A 19,527-nucleotide genomic window follows, 5' to 3' on the forward strand; every position below is an offset into this window, starting at 1 on the left:
GGAACTTCCCTGGAGGTCCAGTGATTAAGACTCCACACTTCCAATGCAGGGGACATGGGTTCGATTCCTGGTTGGGGAACTAAGGTCCCACATGCCATGATGTGGGCAAAAAAAAGCAGATTTTCTATATTTATTATCAACCCAGTATTGTAAATCTTTGCTTTAAATCGTCATAAATCTTTTAAAGAAATCCGGGAGAAGTGTATATCTATGTATCCACCCACGTATTAATCATTTTCAGTGCCCTTCATGCCTTCCTGTGAGGTTACCATCGGACACCATTTCCCTCTCGTTTGAAGCACTGCCTTTAGCATTTCTAGTAATTCAGGTCTGTTAACAACAAATTCTCTCCGTTTTTTAAATCTGGAATTGTCTTTAAATATTTATTTATTTATGAATTTATTTAGCTGCACCAGGTCTTAGTTGCAGCACGCAGGATCTTCATTTCAGCGTGCAGACTCTTAGTTGCGGCATGCAGGATCTAGTCCCCTGACCAGGGATGGAACCCGGGCCCCCTGAATTGGGAGTGCGGAGTCTTAACCACTGGACCACCGGGAGAGTCCCTGGAATTGTCCTTATTTCACCTTCATTTTTGAAGGACAGTTACACTGGGTATAGACCTCTTGATCAACAGGTTTTTCTCTCTCACTTTGAATATGTCACTGTCTCCTGGCTTCCATTGTTTCTGATGAGAAGCCTGCTATTAATTTTATCTTTTATCATCCTTTCCCTGGATGTGGTGAGTTGTTTTGCCCTTGCTGCTACTTAAGATTTTTATGTTCAATTTTGGCTCTCAGCAATTTGATTATGATGTGTTTGAGTGTAGTTTTCTTTGTATGCATCCTTTTTAGGATTCACTGAGCTTCTTGGGTCTATAAGTTACAGTTTTCCACCAAATTTGGGAAGTGTTCAGCCATTATTTATTCAAGTATATATTCTGCCCCTTTCTTCTCTCCTCTCCTCCTAGAAATCCAATTACACATACGTTAGAACACTTGATCTTCTCTGACAGATCTCTGAGGCTTTCTTCATTTTCTTCAGTGTTTTTTCTCTCTGTTCTTTAAGCCAGATACTTTGTGTTGATCCATCTTCCAATTGACTGATACTTCTGCCAGTTCATATATATCTGCTATTGAGCCCATCCACTGAATTTTTCATTTCAGTTATTAATCCTTTTCAGCTCTAGAATTCCCATCTGGTTCCTTTTTATAGTGTCCATTTCCCTGTCAAGATTTCCTGTTTTTCACTCATTTTTAGTATATTTTTCTTTAACTCTTGAGCACGTTTTCCTTCAGTTCTTTAAACATTTTCATAATAGCTGTTTTGAAGTGTGTGTCTACTAAATCCAACATCTGGGCCCACTCAAAGCGAGTTCTCGGCTTCTTGATATTTCCTGAGCGCAGCTCACATTTTTCTGTTTCTTGGGCCACGTCTAGTAATGCCTTTGTTTGAAAACTAGGCGTTGCAGATAATATGTTGCAATGATTCTGGATTACGTTTTGTTCTCCTGAGTATTGTTTAGTAAGCTGTTAACTTGCCTGGTCTCTAACTGTGAACTCTCTCCCCCAGTGGTGTCTCTGCTTATTACTTCCCCTGCATATTTTTACGGTCAGTCAGAGATTTGGGCGAAGGTTATGTTGACACACCTCAAGTGACCATCTTCTGCCACTTGAATTATGTGTAGGTTGAGGAATGCATTTAAAAGCACAGAAAATTTGCAAGTTTCCCCAAGCTTTTAAATTTCTCTGAGCTCCCTGGGGTTTTCTGTGTGTGTCTGTAGTTTAGCAGTCGGTCGGGGATACTTGGAGATTTTATTACCCCAGTCCTTCTATGGCTCCCTTGCTTCCGGGTATCCCCCTTCAACTAGCTGCTCTGCTACTTGCCCTCCACCAAGGCCACACCTTCAGCTGATAAAGCTGTGGGTTTTCACTGCCTGAAATAGACAGGAACTCCCCCAGCCATTGCACCATTCTTGCCCCAAGTGCAGTAGCACTTCCCCAGCAGGCAGTTGTGGCCTGCAACTGGTCATTTTCCAGTGTCCTGAAATGATTGTTTTTAATACATTTGTCACATTTTGTGCTTGATCTGTGTAAAGGGGAATTGCCTGACCTCATATTCCATTACCAGAAGCTACCAGGGCGTGGCAGTAAGCGAAACAGATACTCTGTCGGGAGAAAAGCAACCTTAAACAAATAAGAAAATAGAAATGTGATATGTCAAACGGTGGTAGGTGCCTTACAGAACAATAAAAGTAGGAAGGGCTTGAGGGAGAAGCCCCGTGGTGGACACCGGGAATAGCAAACGCCAAGGCCCTGAGGTAGAAGCCTATTTGGGGAGCCACAGGGAATGGGGAGGGAATAGGATACGGGGTCACAGAAGGTAGCTAAGGTCAGATCACCTGGAGCCTTGAGAAAGACATTAGCTCTTGTTCTGAGAGAGGAGGGAAGCTGCTGGAAGGTATTAAGTGAAAAGTGACGTTATCACTCGTCTTGCCTCAAGGGCTCACTCAGAATGCCCACTGACCGCCTCACAAGGAGAGCTACAGCTGCCAATGAATTCAGAAAGTCATTGTCAGGGCTTGACATCCCTGTCCTTGAACCGAGCCTTGAGGCGCTGGGACCAGGGAGCCTGTGGACCTCGTGAGTTTCTAGGCTGAAGAGGCATCTGGGCTTAGCCGAACATCATTCATCTTAGAATCAGGGACCCTTGTTGGGGTCCTGACTCTGCCATGTACAAGACTCCGTTTCTCTAAATGAGCCAACTGTCCAGTGTCTAACACATGTGATATATAGTCAGTAACTGGCTCTAACTCAAATGTGGACGTTAAGAGAAACTGAGGCTCCTAAACTGCCTGCTTGTCCAGGCCCCGCTACTCCTTCAACAGCGCAGTGACCTGGGGCTGTTCCTTCCCCCTTGTACTTTGTCATCATCCTCCAGACACAGTGGTTCATCGTTCTGAAAGTCACTTTCATCTACCCCTTCATTTCCTTTTCTGTTCCACATCCTGGCTTAAGCCTCCGTCTCTTCCCTTCCCAGCCTGTCCTGCATGTGGCCACCAGACCATCTTTCTAAAGCAGGGCTTGGATCAATCATGCGGGGACATGATCTCTTCATTTTTAAATTGGGGGACATTTTAAACTTTCTAGAAAGTCCAGAAAATAACATGACAGCAGTGGATCTATCCCTTCATCCCTCTCCTCTCCCACCTTCCCCGGAATTAACCACCATCCTGAAGCTGGTGTATAAAATTCCATGAGCATTCTGTGCTTCTATAGTATCTTTATGTTTCCATTAACAATATACAATATTGTTTTATGGTTTTTAAATTTACATGAATGGCATAATACTCTATGAATCATTTACCAGCTTTTTCCATTCAACATTACGTGTTAGAGATTTATTGACACCAACACGTGCTGCCCTAGTTCATCCTCTTAACTGCGGTACAAAAGTCTCATCTTTATTAGATACTGCCAAATTGCTCTTCAAGGTGGCCGAATCCATTTACACTTTCACTTGATTCCGTCTTAAAAACATTCCCATGCCCCCTATCACCTAATAAAATTAAGTTGCTAATGGTGGTATTCAAAGGCCCACTCTGTTGAGACCCCAGTCTGCTTTTATATTTTCTTTCACATTACTTGCTTTGTTTCTTCATCTATAAAGATAAAGATAATTACTACCAAATTGTTGTGAGATCAGTGAGTTAATCTGTGGCACATAATGGACACACAAAAAAATGATAGTTTCCGTTCCTTCTTTTGTATCTATATAGTACACACTTGCTCCTTCTGGAGCTATGTGGAAAGAGTCTAATCCAGAAACGTTGGGAGGTGAGCAGGGGGACATGTTAAAGCCAAGACTAGGACGCTCTCTTGATCTCCTGATATCTTATTGTTGCAGCTCACTGGGGTCTTGGATCACATTCTTGTCTCCTCTCATGGGCGCATTTGATCATGTGTACTGTCCATGTCCTCATTCCAAGTCTGAGGTGACAGGGGCCAAGCACAGAAGCCTCTCTGTACCCCCGAACAGACCCTGTAAATGGCAAATACATGCTGAACGTTAAAACAGCGAGTGTTTGAATCTAAATACAGAGAAAGTGGTTCTGTAATCAGACTGCCTGGGTCTGAGCCCTGCCCCATCTCTTACCAGCCATGTGGCCTGGAGCAAGTTGGTTAACCACTCCAGGCCTCAGTGTTCTCATCTGTAAAGTGCAACTATAAATACCCATTTCTTCAGGTGGTTGTGAGGATCGAATGAAATCATCCCCATAAAGTGCTAGCACAGACGCAGTGCGTGTTAGCCAGTTTTGACATTACTGTATCATCATGATCTCCAGGCAGACTAGACTGATGCAGATGAAGGTCTGCTAGAGTGGAGGTTCCTCGTGTGGTACCCGGCCAGAGCTGGAGCCAAGGCTGGTGGGTGGCCAGGATGGAGCTGGGGGTGGAGAGCGGGGGAAGGGGGCCACTGGATGCCCTCAGTGGGTAAAAGGAGGGGAGGGAGGTTGTTCCCAGCACAAACTTCTGGTAACAGCGTGCTTGTGAGGTGTTTCCTAAAAAAACAAATTCAGATTCCTAATCAATCCCCGCAAACGCATTTTCCCCACCGCAGGGAGCTTGAGAAACACTGACAAATCCTTACTTTTCAAATCTCCTTCATCTAGATCCTTTGAGGACTTTGAAGTTCATCTAAACATTTTTTCAGAACTTACGTGATTTATTGAATAATAATTTTTCCTTATGACATTCTTGCTGATGTGTAAGCATATACCCTCATTGTGTCAGGGGCATTTCCAGGTCTGGGGTGGTGGTTTCTGGCTTGTCAGCTAGCTGCCCCCCTCACTCCGGGCTGGGGGGGGACCCACCCAGCCTTGGGGTCTTTTGTTTCCCGGCAGTGCCGCGCTGCCCGCCCCTCTCATCTCTTGAGCACGCTCAGTGACTCTTATTCAGAAGGAACCACAGCACGGGTTACCCGAGTCGTCCTGTCTGCATCCCGCACAGTGTCTGGACACTGCTATGATGTCGTCTTCCTCCCTCTGTCCCACCAAAGCTTTCTACTGTCTTTCACTTCCAGTCCTGTTCAGCCTCCAAGTCTCCTCTGATTCTGTGTGTTCCATATTTTAATACGCTCGGCTTCTCTCAGAGCAACACTGCCGTCGTCTCCATGTGTCTTGCTATTTTCACTTAGACTTCAGGTGAAGTTGAAGCGAGCACACTGAGCAGCGAAAGCAATGGCTTAGAGGAATCAGGGAAGTGAAGGGTGTTGGGCTTTGTCTAGTTTCTATTCGGGGGTTAGTTAATGAACTGAGCTGGTTGTTAAGCCAGCTGTCATTACCCCCAGGAATGTCATTTTGTGGGTAGGGAAGTTGCTGTCTAGAGCAACGCAGCATCGCGACAAGTCCTCCAGGATTCAGAACCTGTTTCCATCCGCAGTCCTGGCACACACTCAAAGAAATCTGCAAAAATGGAAAAGGTCCATTCCGCTAGGGGAAATATGTTGATTACACTGCCTGCCTGGTCACCTTGGTCCACCCTTTCTCTCCCATGTGGAGTGTTTTTTCCTTATTTTTACAAAGAGTGAGATTTCCAATTCAGTGTTCTGAGAAGGTGTCTCAAATTTAAACTGCTGGTAGAAGTCTTATAATTATTTCAAGTGGAAAACACACTCGATACTTTCACTTGTCATATGTAAAACCACTTGAATACATTCTGCTCTCTGCATTATATCTGTAAGAATCTGAGTTTTCAAATGCATTTAGTGGTCAACCTTAGTTTTGTTTTCAGGCCAATTGCTTAGAATCTGGTTTGTCTGGAGTATTATGTATCGAAAGCCTCCAGTTAAGAATCTTGTAGTGTCATAAGATCACCGAGCCGCTATGGGGAAGCTTCGTATTAGAACATCTAAATTCATCTCAGCTCAAGTGCCTTTTTTATGAGGCATTCTTAATTTCTTGAAGTAATCAGTTATCCCTGGGCTCTCCCTTCAGTAATCTGATGCATTCTGCCGAAGTACATAAAGACCAGTAATTTTAGTAAAATTCCTCCCAGCAATGGTATTTAAAACCCACCCTAATGAGACATTTATTCTTGAAGCATTTCCTTATCCATCACCTGCTTACTTCACAGAGTAGATTGCAAAGTATGTTTCATCTGGAATTCCCAGGCAGCTCGGAAAAGCTGGCAATGCGGCTGCTGCTGTTTTTACACGGTGTGTTCTGCACCCGGGTGCTGCCGCGTTCAGCTGCTCACACACACTTAAGTGAGGCAAGGGAAATTCTTCCCACTTAAATTGGGGGAAACTAGTGGAAGTAGTCTCCTCTCTCCCAGAGAGAAGGCTGAAGCTATAAACTTATCACTGAATGTCTCCTAGGTTTGCCCATTTCAGAAAGTTCTGACACATCCTCAGTCGTTTGCACCCACTTGGCCCCAACTGAAGAAGTGGACCCAGTACCCTGCTATCAGCAGGCATCAGTTTTACAGCCGCTCTCCTTTCGTTTCCCACCACACCTAGTGGTTTCCTCTGCCTTCCCGAAGCTCCCTCTGCGTCTAGTTTCCCAAGTGTTGCTGGAAACAGATTGAATAGTATTGAATTAAGCTCTTGCTTCTCTTTGCTAAGCTGCACTTTCCAGCTCATCGAGTACAGCCCATTTTCCTTCTGCTCTTTACATTTCAGGGGTCCTAACGATGCCTCCGTTTCCTTTTTGCTGATATCAGTGTTTCTTAGAAAAACCATGACAGTGACTTGTTTGTGTCTGTACAGTATATGGCTTTTCAAAATCAGAGAACTTAAGAAATTTCCTTAATCAGTAAGGCATGATTTTAAAAGGGACAGGATTTTAAATGATCTCATTCGCCGGATGGAGAAACTCAGGCATTGACAAGAATCACGTCTAATCAGAGCCTCATTACAAACTTTCTTAACCAGGAACTATCAATTTAATAATGATTTTCACATCCATTTGCTTACATGTATGCATCTTACATCAACGTAATATTCTTGAAAGCACCAAGAGTATTTGCCTGCGTGTTGGCAGTAGAGAAACTGTGGCAGAGGAAGCAAATTCTCCAGGTGGCGAGCAGATCGGCTGAGATGCCCTGGTTCTGCCTCTGGCCCTACACTTGCATATGACACTGTGACTTACGTTGACTTTTATTACAGGGTCGTATATATTAGGGACCAAATGTAGAAACTGGCCTGTGTTTTATGAAGGTTATCAATTACCAATGAATTCAGCTATGAAGTATTTTTAATAAAAAACAGCTTCAACTTGCTTTAAATTTTTAAAAGTTTGAATAATATTTCAGTGAATCTCTTACTAACTTATCTTTGAACGAGTTAATAAATCAAGCTTTAACTTATGATGGAGAATACGTTCGCTGGTTTGTATATTTGCAAGTGAATGCCTTACATATGTACTCGTTGTCGAGAGTAAAGAAGTACTTTTGTGAGTGTTGACTAAGGTTAGCCATTGACCTTTTATTTTTCATTGAAATGGAATGTGGGCATTTGTTTTGTTTCTTAAGGTTTCATATCTCATCCTGGCAGGGAAGTGGTGTATGACCAATACCTCTGTGAAACTGTGATCCATGTGCCCATTTCCAGCTGGAGCCTCCAAAGCTTGGTTCCCTAGGAAAGAGGTGAAATACTACCCCACAGCCCAGAGCGCTTGGCCACTCACGCTGACCACACAGCCCAATGCTTTCGTCCACAAAGAGCAGTCATTTTCCTAAAATAATCATATAATGTACACACTATTTGATCACTAAGATGCTGGTATTGTAGTAAGCTAAACTCTAAGCCAAGGCAGCAGCGTAAATCTTACCTGGCTGTCCCAGACCTGACCTCAGGTAGGGCCTCATATAGCATTACCTTTAAGGAACCCCGAGTGAAATTTCAGGATGGCGTGTTCACACGCGCTCGACAGAGCTGCCAACCCAGGTGAAGCAGCAGGAGAAGGCAGCAGCCCTTGCATGGAGAATGAGTCAGGACTAGAGGCTGCACGACCATGAACCTGGTGTTCCAGATAGGACAAGAGCGGATTCTCCGTCGGTGATTAGATGGGACAGGAAGAGAGAGGACAAGACAGGGGGGTCCGGAACGGTGCCGCGGCCCTCCTCTCCCCTCTCTCTGCCCCATTGAGCTCAATCTCCACCGGGCACTGAGGACCCTCGGGCCTCAGAGGACCCGGTCAGTCCAGCCTGTGCCTCCTCAGAGACCGGCTTCCCTGAGGGGCCCCAGGTGGCTGAGTCAGAAAGATCTGGGCAGAAGGGGACTGGCCCAAGGTTAAAGTCCAGACTCCTGCCTCCAGGCCGGGCTCTCACTGTGGACCTGTCCCTTCTCTCCAGCTCAGATTCCACATCAGACAAAGTAGGTGTAATCAAAGGAACCCACACGGAGTCACTGTGAGAATTCAGGTGAAGTGCTGTGGAAATGTAAGGTGGATTCCTCCATGGTTCTGTGGTCACAGAGCATCAGTGAAGTGCTCAAATGTAAGCTGGAGGGAGCAGTGTCTCCGCAGCAGCCCCTGCCGCGGGTAAGACAGCGCGGAGGGTTAGGAAAAGCTACGGGTTGGACTGGAACATGCCTCTCAGTCTGCTGGTTCTGGTCTGCTTCGGGGGCCACCTAGAATAAGTCGAATCCCCTTTCCCTAAGAAAGCCCACCCTGGGGTGACAGCGTCTAGTGGTGGCAGGTGGCACTGACTGGGTGGTGGAGAACGCCCGGGAGACAGGGCTGCGCCCTGGAACGGCCCTACCCAGAGGCAGTCCTCACGGGAATTTGGGCCTCCGCATCCCTTGGAAACTGACTCAGATAAACCAAATTCACAAAAGACTGGGGCACCCAAAATGGCTGGAAGTTTGTTTGAAAACAAGGACAGGTACTTGACGTTTGCTTTCTCTTCCTGTTGGCAAGTTTAGAGGAAGCAAGTCACATGTGGTTGAGTGGGTGAGGAATCAGGAGAAGGATTGGTTAGATAATCTCAGGGACGCTTGTCACCCAGGCGTGCAGCCCTGGGGCACCCCCTCCGCCCTGAGACTGGACAGGCACTGGACGGGCATCTCCTCCAGGGCCCCTCCTTCCTGCCATCTCACTTCACAGCGGGCCAGCTCCCTTCACGCGGACACATTCTTTCCTTAGTTTCTACCTCAGTCAGGTGACGGCCTGGTCTGTTTTGTATTGATCTTTATAATTTAACCTGCAAAGGACAGTGTAATCTCCGAAGCGCTAGCAGGGAGCGGGAAAGAGGACCGCAGCTTCCCCGGCACCATGGATGTCGTTCAGCTGGAGTTTGATTGGACACAGACCCGAGTCAGCTCATATATGCTATCATCTTGTTTGTAACTCCTCTCCTTTTGTGTATTTGAAAACTTTTTATTTTGAGATAATTATAGATTGACATAACGATAGAGAAAAATCTTGTGTACCCTTTACCCAATTCCACCCACCGGTAGCATCTTGCAAAGCTACAGCATAACAACAACCAGGGTGTTAACACTGATGCATTCAAGAGCCAGAAGATTTCCATTACCACAGGGTCCCGTTACAGCCACAACTCCCACGTCCTCCTTAAAATCGGGCAACCACTAACCTGTTCTCCATTTCCATAGTTTTAGCGTTTCAAGAACGTCGTATAAGTGGAATGATACAGTATGTAACCACTGAGGACTGGCTTTTTTCACACAGCGTATTTCACTGGAGATTCATCCAGGCCCCTGTGTGTCAATAGTTCATGGTGTGGGGCTTCCCTGGTGGCGCAGTGGTTAAGAATCCGCCTGCCAGTGCAGGGGACATGGGTTCGAGCCCTGGTCCGGGAAGATCCCACATGCCGTGCGGCAACTAAGCCTGTGCGCCACAACTACTGAGCCTGCGCTCAGAGCCCGCGAGCCACAACTGCTGAGCCCGTGTGCCACAACTACTGAAGCCCGAGCACCTAGAGCCCGTGTTCCTCAACAAGAGGATCCACCGCAACGAGAAGCCCGCGCACCGCAGGGAAGAGTAGCCCCCGCTCGCCGCAACTAAAGAAAGCCTGAGTGCAGCAACAAAGACCCAACGCAGCTAAAAATAAATAAATAAAATAAATAAATTTAAAAAAAAAAGTTCGTGGTGTGGCTGGACCACAGTTTGTTTAACATTCTCCTGTGGAAGGACATCTGTCGTTCCCAGTTTTTGGTTATTACAAATAAAGCTGCTATGAACATTCATGTACAGATTTTTGTGTGACAATAAGTTTCCACTTCTCTGGGATAAATGCCTAAGAGCATAATTGTTGGGTCACATGCAGCTCCATGTCTAGCTTTTTGAGAAGCTGCCGTGCTGTTTGCCGGAGCGGCCGCTCCAGTTCTGTGTTCCCACCAGCAGCGTATGTGTGATGTGCTTTCTCTGCATCCTCACCAGCATTTGATGTTATCACTGTTTTTAACTTAGGCATTCTGATAGGTGTGGAGTGACTCACTATGGTTTTAATTTGCATTTTCCTAATGGGTAGTGATGTTGAACATTTTAATGTGTCATCCGCGTGTCCTCGTTAGTGAAATGTCTCTTCATATTTTTGCCCATTTTCTAACTGGATTGTTTGGGGGTTTTACTGTTGAGTTTTGAGTATTCTTTCTATATTTTACATATTTAGATACTAGTCCTTTGTCAGGTATGTGGTTTCCGAATGTTTTCTGCCAGTCTATAGCTTTTCTTTTTGTCCTCTTAACAGGGTATTTCACACAGCAAAGTTTTAAAATTTTCAATAAAAATCCAATTTATCAAATTTTCCTTTTTATGGACTATACTCCTGGTATCAAGTGTAAGAACGCTTTGCCTTGCCATGGGTCCTGAAGATTTTCTCCTATTCTAACAATTTGATAGCTTTACATTTAAGTCCATGGTCCATTCTGAGTTAATTTTTATATAAGGTGTGAGAATTAAAGTAAGGTTCTTTTTTTTTTCCCATGCATGTCCAGTTGCTCCAGCACCACTTGTTTTTGTTTGTTTGTTTGTTTTAATAACAATGGTTGGCATTTATTAGTCATTTACAGTGTATCTGGCACTTTTCTAATGTACAGTTTTCAGAAGTGTCCTGTGAGTTAGATTCTATTATTACCATGATTTTACAGATAAGGAAACTGAAAGGTAGATAGAATAAACCGTACAAAGCCCAATGGCAGATGACCATCAGAGCCCATGTTTCTAGCCTATGTGCTCTACTATCTCCCGTATAGAATATTTTCCCTTCTCTAGTATTAAGATATTTTATGATAATTTTAGATTTTAAAAGTTTCCCCAGTGATAATTTACTTTTTCACACCAAGAGATCTGTTCCAGTTTGCAGCAATCTAGTCAATAATTCCAAATTTTCATTATTGAATCTTGGAGCAGCACCACTTGTTGAAAAGACTGTCCTTCCTCTGTTGAAATACTTTTTGCACCTTTGTCAAAAATCAGTTGGGCGTATTTGTGTAGGTCTGTTTGAGGTTCTCTGTTTTGTCCAGTTGATCTATATCTCTCTCCCTCTGCCAATACCACATAGTCTTGATTCTGGTAGCTATATAATGTCAACTGGGAAAAAAGTGCACAACCTAGAAGTTGAGAGTTATGTTTTATTCAGGGGCTTTACTGAGGACTGTAGCCTGGGAGACAGCCTCTCAGACAGCTCTGAGGGACTGTTCCAAAGAGGTAAGGGAGGCACTGGATATAATAGGAGCTTTTGCTGGGGAGGAGAATGTAGTTGAACATCAAAAGATTACTACTAATCACAAAAAAACACAAAAAAACGGACATCTCAAGTTAATGATTTTAGTGCTTTTCAGTGTATGGGAAGATGCAAGAGCCTGGGCTCATTGAAATTACCGTTTTGATATTCATCTTAACTATCTAGGGCCAGTACCTTGTTTTTTTCCATCCTGAGTTCCCCTCAGGGTGCACCTGCAGGGGTGGCTGCAGTGGCTGATGACTTTATGGCCACAGCATCCTTTGTTTGCTGAAATGGCAGACGACAGTCTTTGCCTACAATAAGAAGTCTTGAAATCAGGTGGACTGATTCCTCCCACTTTATTCTTCTTTTTCAAAATTGTCCTAGCTATTCTAGTTCCTTTGCCCCTTCCATACAAATTTTAGAGTAGTCCTGTACCCATCTACAGAAAAATCTTGCTGGGATTTTTATAGAAATTACATTAAACTTGTAAATCAACTTGGGGAGAATTGACATTTTAACTATGTTGAGTTTCTAATTCATGAACAAGTTAATGTCTTTCCATTTATTTAGGCCTCCTTTGATTTCTTTCTTTAGCGTTTTGTAGTTCTCAGCATACAAGTCCTATACATGTGTTGTTAGATTTACACCTAAGTATTTCTTATTTTATTTTTTTGTGTGTGTATAAGCAATTGTAAATTATATTGTATTTTTAATCAGAGTCTTAATTTAAGACTAGTATGTAGAAATTGATTTCTGTATGTTTATCTTATATCCTGTGACCTTGCTGAACCCACTTATTAGTTCTCTGAGTTTGGGGAGGTCAATTCCTTAGGATTTTCTACATAGACAATCATGTCATCTGCAAATAAAGACAATTCTATTTCTTCCTCTCTGATCTGTACGCTTCCTATTTCCTTTTTTGCCTTCTTGCTCTGTCTAGAACTTATAACACTAAGAATGGTGAGAGTAGAAATCCTTCCCTTGTTCCCAGTCTTAGGGGGAAGGCATCCAGTCTTTCACCATTAAGTATAATGCTAAATACAGGTTTTCTATAGATGTTCTTTATCAAGTACCCCCCATTCCTATTCTTCTGAGTTTTGGGTCATGAATGGATATTGAATTTTGCCATGCTTTTTCTTCATCCATTAATATAATCATGTGATTTTTTTTTCTTCATAAGCCTGTTAATCTTGTGGATTACAATGATTAAATTTTAAATACTGAACCAGACTTGCATCACTAGAACAAACCCCACTTGGTCATTGTATATAATTTTTTTTAGCATATTGATCTATTGGTCTATTCTATTTGCCTATATTTTGTTAAGGATTTTTTTTCATTTTCCTTTAACTCGGTTGTTAAGGACTTTTGCATCTTTATTTATGATGGATATTTGTCTGTACTCTTTTTATAAAAGTACTGTCATTGTCTGGTTTCGGTACCAGGGTAATACCAGCTTCATAAAATGAATTAGGAATTATTTCTTCCTCTTCCGTTTTTGGAGAACATTGTGTAGAATTGGTGTTAACTTTTTAAAAAGTTTGGTAGAATTCTCCAGTGAAACCATGTGGGCCTGGAGAAGTCTTTGGGGGAATTTTTAAATTAGGAATTCAATTTTCTTAATAATTATAGGATTATTCAAGTCATCTGAGAGGCTTTGTGTTTTTTATCTAAGTTGTCAACTTTATGTACGGTTGCTCATAGTAATCCCTATTATCCTTTTTTTTTTTTCATTTTTTAAAAATCTTTTATTTATATAAGTGTGAACTCTACCTCTGTGGATTTCTACCTGATAATCCATTAATATCCACATTTATTTTCATGCTCACATTGTCCCCATTTGGCCAGTGGAAGTCCCACCAAGTTACCTCTCGTGCATTATATAATTTAATTGTACATTATTTGTTACAAAAAAATTGAACTAATATATCTTTTCAAACAGTGAAAAAGAACAAAAAGTGACAAGGGCCTAAGAGAAGACAGTGGCAAGTAGAAAAGAAATTTAGAAGTATATAGGTGGCAAAAGTGTGATGATTAACTTGGTATGGGCCTATTATCCTTTTGATGTCTGCAGGTCTGTAGTGATAGCTCCTGTTTCATTCCTGATATCAGTCATTTGTGTCTTCTTTTTCTTTGTCAGTCTTGCTACAGGTTTGACAATGTCATTAATCTTTTCAAAGAATCAGCTTTTAGTTTTACCAGTTTTCTCTGTTGTTTTCCTTTTCATCGATATCTGCTCTTCTCTTTCTTACTGCCTTCCTTTTGTTGGCTTTATGTTTACTTTTCTATGTTCTTGAGACTTCCTGTTTCTTTAATTTGTTTCAAGAATGTTTGTGATTGCTCACTGAAGCCATTTTATGATGGTCGCTTTAAAACTTTTTCAGACAATTCTAGCATCTCTGTATCTTGATGTTGGCATCTCTTGATTGTCTCTTAATTCAGTTTGAGAGCACGCTGGTGCCTGGTATGATGAATGATTTTTTATTTAAACCCAGATATTTTGGATACTATGTTATGAAACTTCTGTCTTACTTTAAACCTTCTCTTTTACCCCTGCTGTGGCAGAGGAGCAGGGGCTTCTCCTCATTACTGTTAGGTGTGGGTAGATGTCCAGGTTCTGCAGTTGGCCTCTGTTGACACCCCGGGAAGCGGGGGAGGAGACTCCTTGTTACTGCAGGACAGGGGTGAGAGTTCTCCATCCCTGCTAGGCCGCCACTAACACCTCCCTGACTGGAAGAGGTGGTAGGAATGCCTTGTTCCTGGCCCCCACGTGGCCTCCCCGACACCGCAGGAACATGGTGAAACGTGGCAGTGGTGAACGTCTTGAGTCTCCACCAGGCCTCCTCTGACACCGTCCCGGGTTGCGGGGCAGGGACATCTCATTACTGCAGAGCGGGGGTGGAAGTCCAGGCTCTCCACCTGGTCTCTACTCTCCCCTCCGGGTAGGGGGGCTTCATTACCACCCAGCAAGGACAAAACTCCCCCTCCCTACTTGTCCCTCTCTGATATCACCCTGGTGGGGGTTACTGGGGTGCCTCGTCACAGCCTGGTAAGGGCAGAAGTCTCAGCGCCCTGACGCCCTTGCTGGTGTGGTTGTGGGTGGGATGACAGTGTTTGCTCCGGTGTTTGGTTAGTGTCTAAAAGTTCCATCGTGCTGGGCTTCCTGTTTCCTGGTTCTTTGGCTAGGCGGAGTAGGCTTTGGGGGACTTTTTTTGTCTTCACCATGCTCGTTTCCGGATTGCTGGCTTCTTCAGCGCCAAGTCGGGAATCTCTAAGGCAAAAAGTAAACCCAGGGGACTCACCACCTTTTATTCCTTGTGTTTCAGGATACCCAGCCAGTCTGCCCCCTCCTCTCCACCTCTCAGGGTCTCATATTTATTTTGTACGTAATGTCCAGTGTTTTGGGTTGTACTTAGTGGGAGGAACAGGGAAAAATATGTCCACTCCATCTTCCCAGAAGCAAAACAGTTTTTCTCTTTTTGCTGAGTCTTCTTATTGACCGTAAACTGCGGAAGAAGAGCAAGCCTACAATATACAGTTTTGTATCCTCTGTTAGGCCTGCGCACGTGGAGGTGCTTAGTAGTTATTTGTAGACTGGCTGATTTGGCTGTTCACATGGCACCTTGACCTCACAGAGAAAAACATTCTGAGAACTGTAACTAGGAGAGACCCTTCAACAGCACCTTGGGTGAACCTCTTCCCACCTGTGGCCGTGGAAGTGTTCATTAGGTGCCCAGCTTCCTAAAGAGGTGGGTTGGCATTTTCCCTTTCATCTTCACGGAGGTTGTGAGCAGAGGGCAGACGGCCCCGGAGAACCTTTGAAATGCAAACCCATGAGCCGCTGCTGTTGGGCTAAGGTCTTCCCATTTCATGAGGTGCCTCCTTGGGGAGCCGCCCTCTGGGAACTTGCAGCAAGGGAGGGGTCCAGAGCACTCACCCCGTGTCTCCTTTGAAACAGGAGGACCATGACACTATGGAAGCCGATCTGGACAAAGATGAACTGATCCAGCCCCAGCTTGGAGAGCTCTCAGGCGAGAAGCTGCTGACCACGGAGTACTTGGGAGTAAGTACCGTGTGAAGGGGGCGGGGGCCCCGAAATAGAAAGGAGAGCTGGACCATTGATGGACTTAGCATTTGCAGTAACACATGAGGGTTTGGTTTGGTCTGTTATGATACTACGTTTATTAGAAGATATGTGTCAGCCAGCTTGCTTCCAGCGGCCCTGAAGTGCACAGCGGCCCTAGTTACTATCCTAAACAGGCCCGCTGCTGGACAGAAGGTGGTTAGAGTATAACTAAAAGGCACACTCCAGGGCCTTCGTAACATCCGAGGGTAAGCCCGTCCTTAGTAGTAATCGTCTGCCCGTCCAGCGTCTTGGTTTTCTCATGCCTCATCCGTGAGAAGGGAAGACTGTTGCAGCTTTGTCAGTCGTCAGCACACAGGTGATGGCCGAAGCCATCCGAGCAGGTGAGGTCGCCCAGTGAGGGAGGCGGAGGGTGGAGAGGGAGGGAGGGCGGGGCCAAGGGCAGGGGCCGAGCCAGATGTCAGGTGCAGGAGAAGGAAGACGAGCCCCTGAGAAGGACAGAAAGTGAACAGTCAGAGAGGCTTGAGGAGGGGTGCTTCCGGGTGGACTGAGTGGTCAGTCAAAGCACCAAGAGGCCTGTGGAGTCACACGTCTGTGAGGGACCATAATCTGAACTCCCCGCCGACTCCGATGCTCCCGGAACGCCTTGCTACCACCCACCAGCTAGATAGGGAAGGGTGTGAGTCAGGGGAGCTGCCCACTGGCTGGGAGAGGACCGCGGCGTCGAGGGCCCAGGTGTCTCGTGGAGCCTTGATCAGAGAACACACGGGTGAGCAGGTGGGATGCCGCAGGGTAAGGGGTCTGAAGGGAGCAGCAACGGCACAGGATGAGGCCAGTTCAGACTGAAGCCCCGTGACAGATGGCTGGCACGTAGGAGTGAAGGCCGGTGGTATTGAAAGGAGCTCCTGGAATTCTGAAGCTGGTGGTTCACTGGGTCGGTTACATGGACCCTGAAATCTCCTCAAATTGGGCAGGTCAGTGTTGGAGCTGGGATGCTGAACAGTTGAAGCGAGGACAGTGACTTGGGAAGGAAAAAGGTGGTGGGTGCAGGTGGCGTGAGCCTTTCCAGGGGCAGGTGGAAGCAGAAAGCGCCTGTCCATTCCCATTACTGCCCCGTCCAGGCCCTCATCACCTCACCCTGGGCACTGGTCTCCCTGGTCACCTGGACCTGGTCTTCCTCATTGTTCAAGGAGTTTCCAGGGGCCCCAGGGTGGAGTCAGTATATGCTGGCAGAACTTGAGGTTGGAGGACAGCCAAGGGCCCAGGCATGGGGACATTGTCGGCGAGGGTTTTGGAGTTTACTCTGCGTGAGCTGGGAAGCTGTTGGAGGGTGCAGAGCAGGGCAGTGCTCGGTCTGACTTACGTTTTACTATATTAACTTCTATTTTCACTCTGGCTGCTTTGTGGAGAATAGACCACATGGGGCAAGAGTTAAAGAAAGGGGGTGATTTAGGAGGCTGGGTGACCACCGGCCCCCAGTCATGGACAAGTGCCTATAGCCCGCCACTGTCCCTAGAAACAGCTCAGGGATCAAAGGAACCTAACTGACTGCGGAGGCTCCATTACGTTAAGTCAAGTGGGGAGGTAGGTGCTTGAGAAGGGACGGAAGTGAGGCCATCCGGGTTCCAAACTGCTGATGGAAGTCTTGAGCCCTGACTAGGCCTTTGCTTCCCTTTGGAAGAACACTGGCTTTGTCAGGGAAGGCCTGAGCTCCATTTGACAGGACGTGCATTTTTTTTTTCAATTTATTTATTTTTTATTTTATTTATTTTTGTCTGTGTTGGGTCTTCGTTGCTGCGCGAGGGCTTTCTCTAGTTGTGGCGAGCAGGGGCGACTCTTCGTTGTGGTGCGCGGGCTTCTCACCACGGTGGCTTCTCTTGTTGCGGAGCATGGGCTCTAGGCATGCAGACTTCAGTAGTCGTGGCACATGGCCTCAGTAGTTGTGGCTCATGGGCTCTAGAGCGTAGGCTCAGTAGTTGTGGCACACGGGCTTAGTTGCTCCGCGGCGTGTGGGATCTTCCTGGACCAGGGCTCGAACCCGTGTCCCCTGCACTGGCAGGTGGATTCTTAACCACTGCGCCACCAGCGAAGCCCTGGACGTGCATTTTTAAAAGCAAGATTCTCATGCTTCATGGGCAGGTGGTGAGGAAAACAGAAGGCAAGTTGGTGGGGCTTCTCTGGAGGATGGTGGCGAAGCTGTCGAGAACTCAGCCCTGAGATGCTGGGACTTCCCCACAGACACCACTGCACAAGCACGCGAGGGTCAGCAAGGATGTTCAGACAGAAACCCCAGTACAGCCCCTCCGCTAAATAGCTTTTAGCACCTCTGCACAGTGGAATGCCACGGGTGAGATCTTATGTTGATGTGGTGAAGATTTTTAACAGCAACAACGAAAACAAGACACCGAACATGCTGGAACTACCAGTTTAATCTTGCAGTTTGGTGAGGCACAAAGTGACAGAGCTTTCAAATCAACCAATAATCCAGCTTAATGGCATCCAGAAATGGTGTCATTTTACCATAGCCTGCAGTTCTAACTCTCCTTAATGCATAGGTACTGTTCTTTTACCAGAAGGAAACAGTTAGAAAAGTTCTACACATGCTTGTTTATTTATCTCATTGGTGTCAGTTACTTGTCGGTGGCAATGTGAGTGGTAAGAATGAAGTACAGAAAGAATTCGTTATAGGGACGTGAAGACCAAGGCTATTAGCTTCCTAGGGCCGCAGTAACAAATGACCATAAACTGGATGGCTTAAAACCACAGACATGTATTCTCCCACCATTCTGGAGGCCAGCAGTCCACAATCAAGTTATCAGCACAACCACACTCCCTCTGAAGGCTCTAGGGGAGAAGCTTTCTTGGTCTTGCACCTTCTGGCAGCTCCAGACCCTCCTTGGCTTGTGGCTGTGGAACTCCAGACTCTGCCTCCTTTCCTCTTCTCTCTGTGTTCTCTTGTCTCTTATGACACTCCTCACTGGATTTAGGATAATCTAGGATGATCTCTTCATGTTAGGATCCCTAATGAACTACATCTGCAAAGATGTGTCCAAATCAGGCCACGTTCACAGGTTCCCGGGGTTAGTACATGGACAGATCTGTTGGGGGCCACCATTCGACCCACTAGGCCAGGTCACCATAGGATCTCACGTGGAAACACTTTAAAGTTTTAGTAGAAAACTTACTGTTGAGCAGTAATCGCTGAGGTTATAGGAACACTGCCCGTTTTGCTGTCTTTGTTCGTTAGACTCCTCAGCCGCCCTCAGCCACCCAGTCTTGATTTGAAATGGACAGCCGGCTGGCGCTGTGAGCTCACCTCACCTGCCCACCTTTGGCTCTGGTGGTTCACGCGGGGTTGTGCACTCATACCTGCTAACTGCTTGTGTCAAACGAGGGAACCTGCCAGAGACAGAAGGCGTTGCATTTCACTAGGGAATGTGCACCCCAAAAATCACAATTCACGCCTCCCATTCTGGTGTACTAGGTAGACTAGATTTTTCAAGATCAGTGGAAAGCTGTTGACTTTTAGAAACTTGTATTCAAAAATTTTTCATTGAACCTGTGCCATTTGCCTAACACACAACAGAATGCTGGCAAAGTTTCTCAAGCTGTTATCTTCCAGAAGTTTACAGAAGATGACACAGAGCAGATAAAAGTGTGCCGTTGATGAGGGATGGGGGGTCGGGGGTTGACGGGTATCGTCCTGTGATGTCAGAGCTGGCCGTCGAAGGTACGTTAAAATAGAGTCTAGGGGCT

General features: G+C 45.5%; 1 protein-coding gene across 8 annotated transcripts in view; it reads left to right on the top strand.

Annotated features, from left to right (window-relative positions):
* The window catches only part of ARMC9 (armadillo repeat containing 9), a 137,149-nt gene that overhangs the window by 93,696 nt on the left and 23,926 nt on the right, over positions 1-19,527 (top strand). For all 8 annotated transcript variants that reach the window (XR_013828690.1, XM_079924173.1, XM_079924175.1 and 5 more), the window contains one exon: positions 15,646-15,750. Coding sequence is in view for 7 of the 8 variants with exons in the window: in XM_079924173.1 (XP_079780299.1) it covers positions 15,646-15,750 (105 nt within the window). In the remaining variant the exon portion in view is untranslated. The remainder of the gene's footprint in view (positions 1-15,645; positions 15,751-19,527) is intronic.

Source organism: Stenella coeruleoalba (assembly GCF_951394435.1).
Source record: "Stenella coeruleoalba genome assembly, chromosome: 6".
Lineage (NCBI taxonomy): Eukaryota > Metazoa > Chordata > Mammalia > Artiodactyla > Delphinidae > Stenella > Stenella coeruleoalba.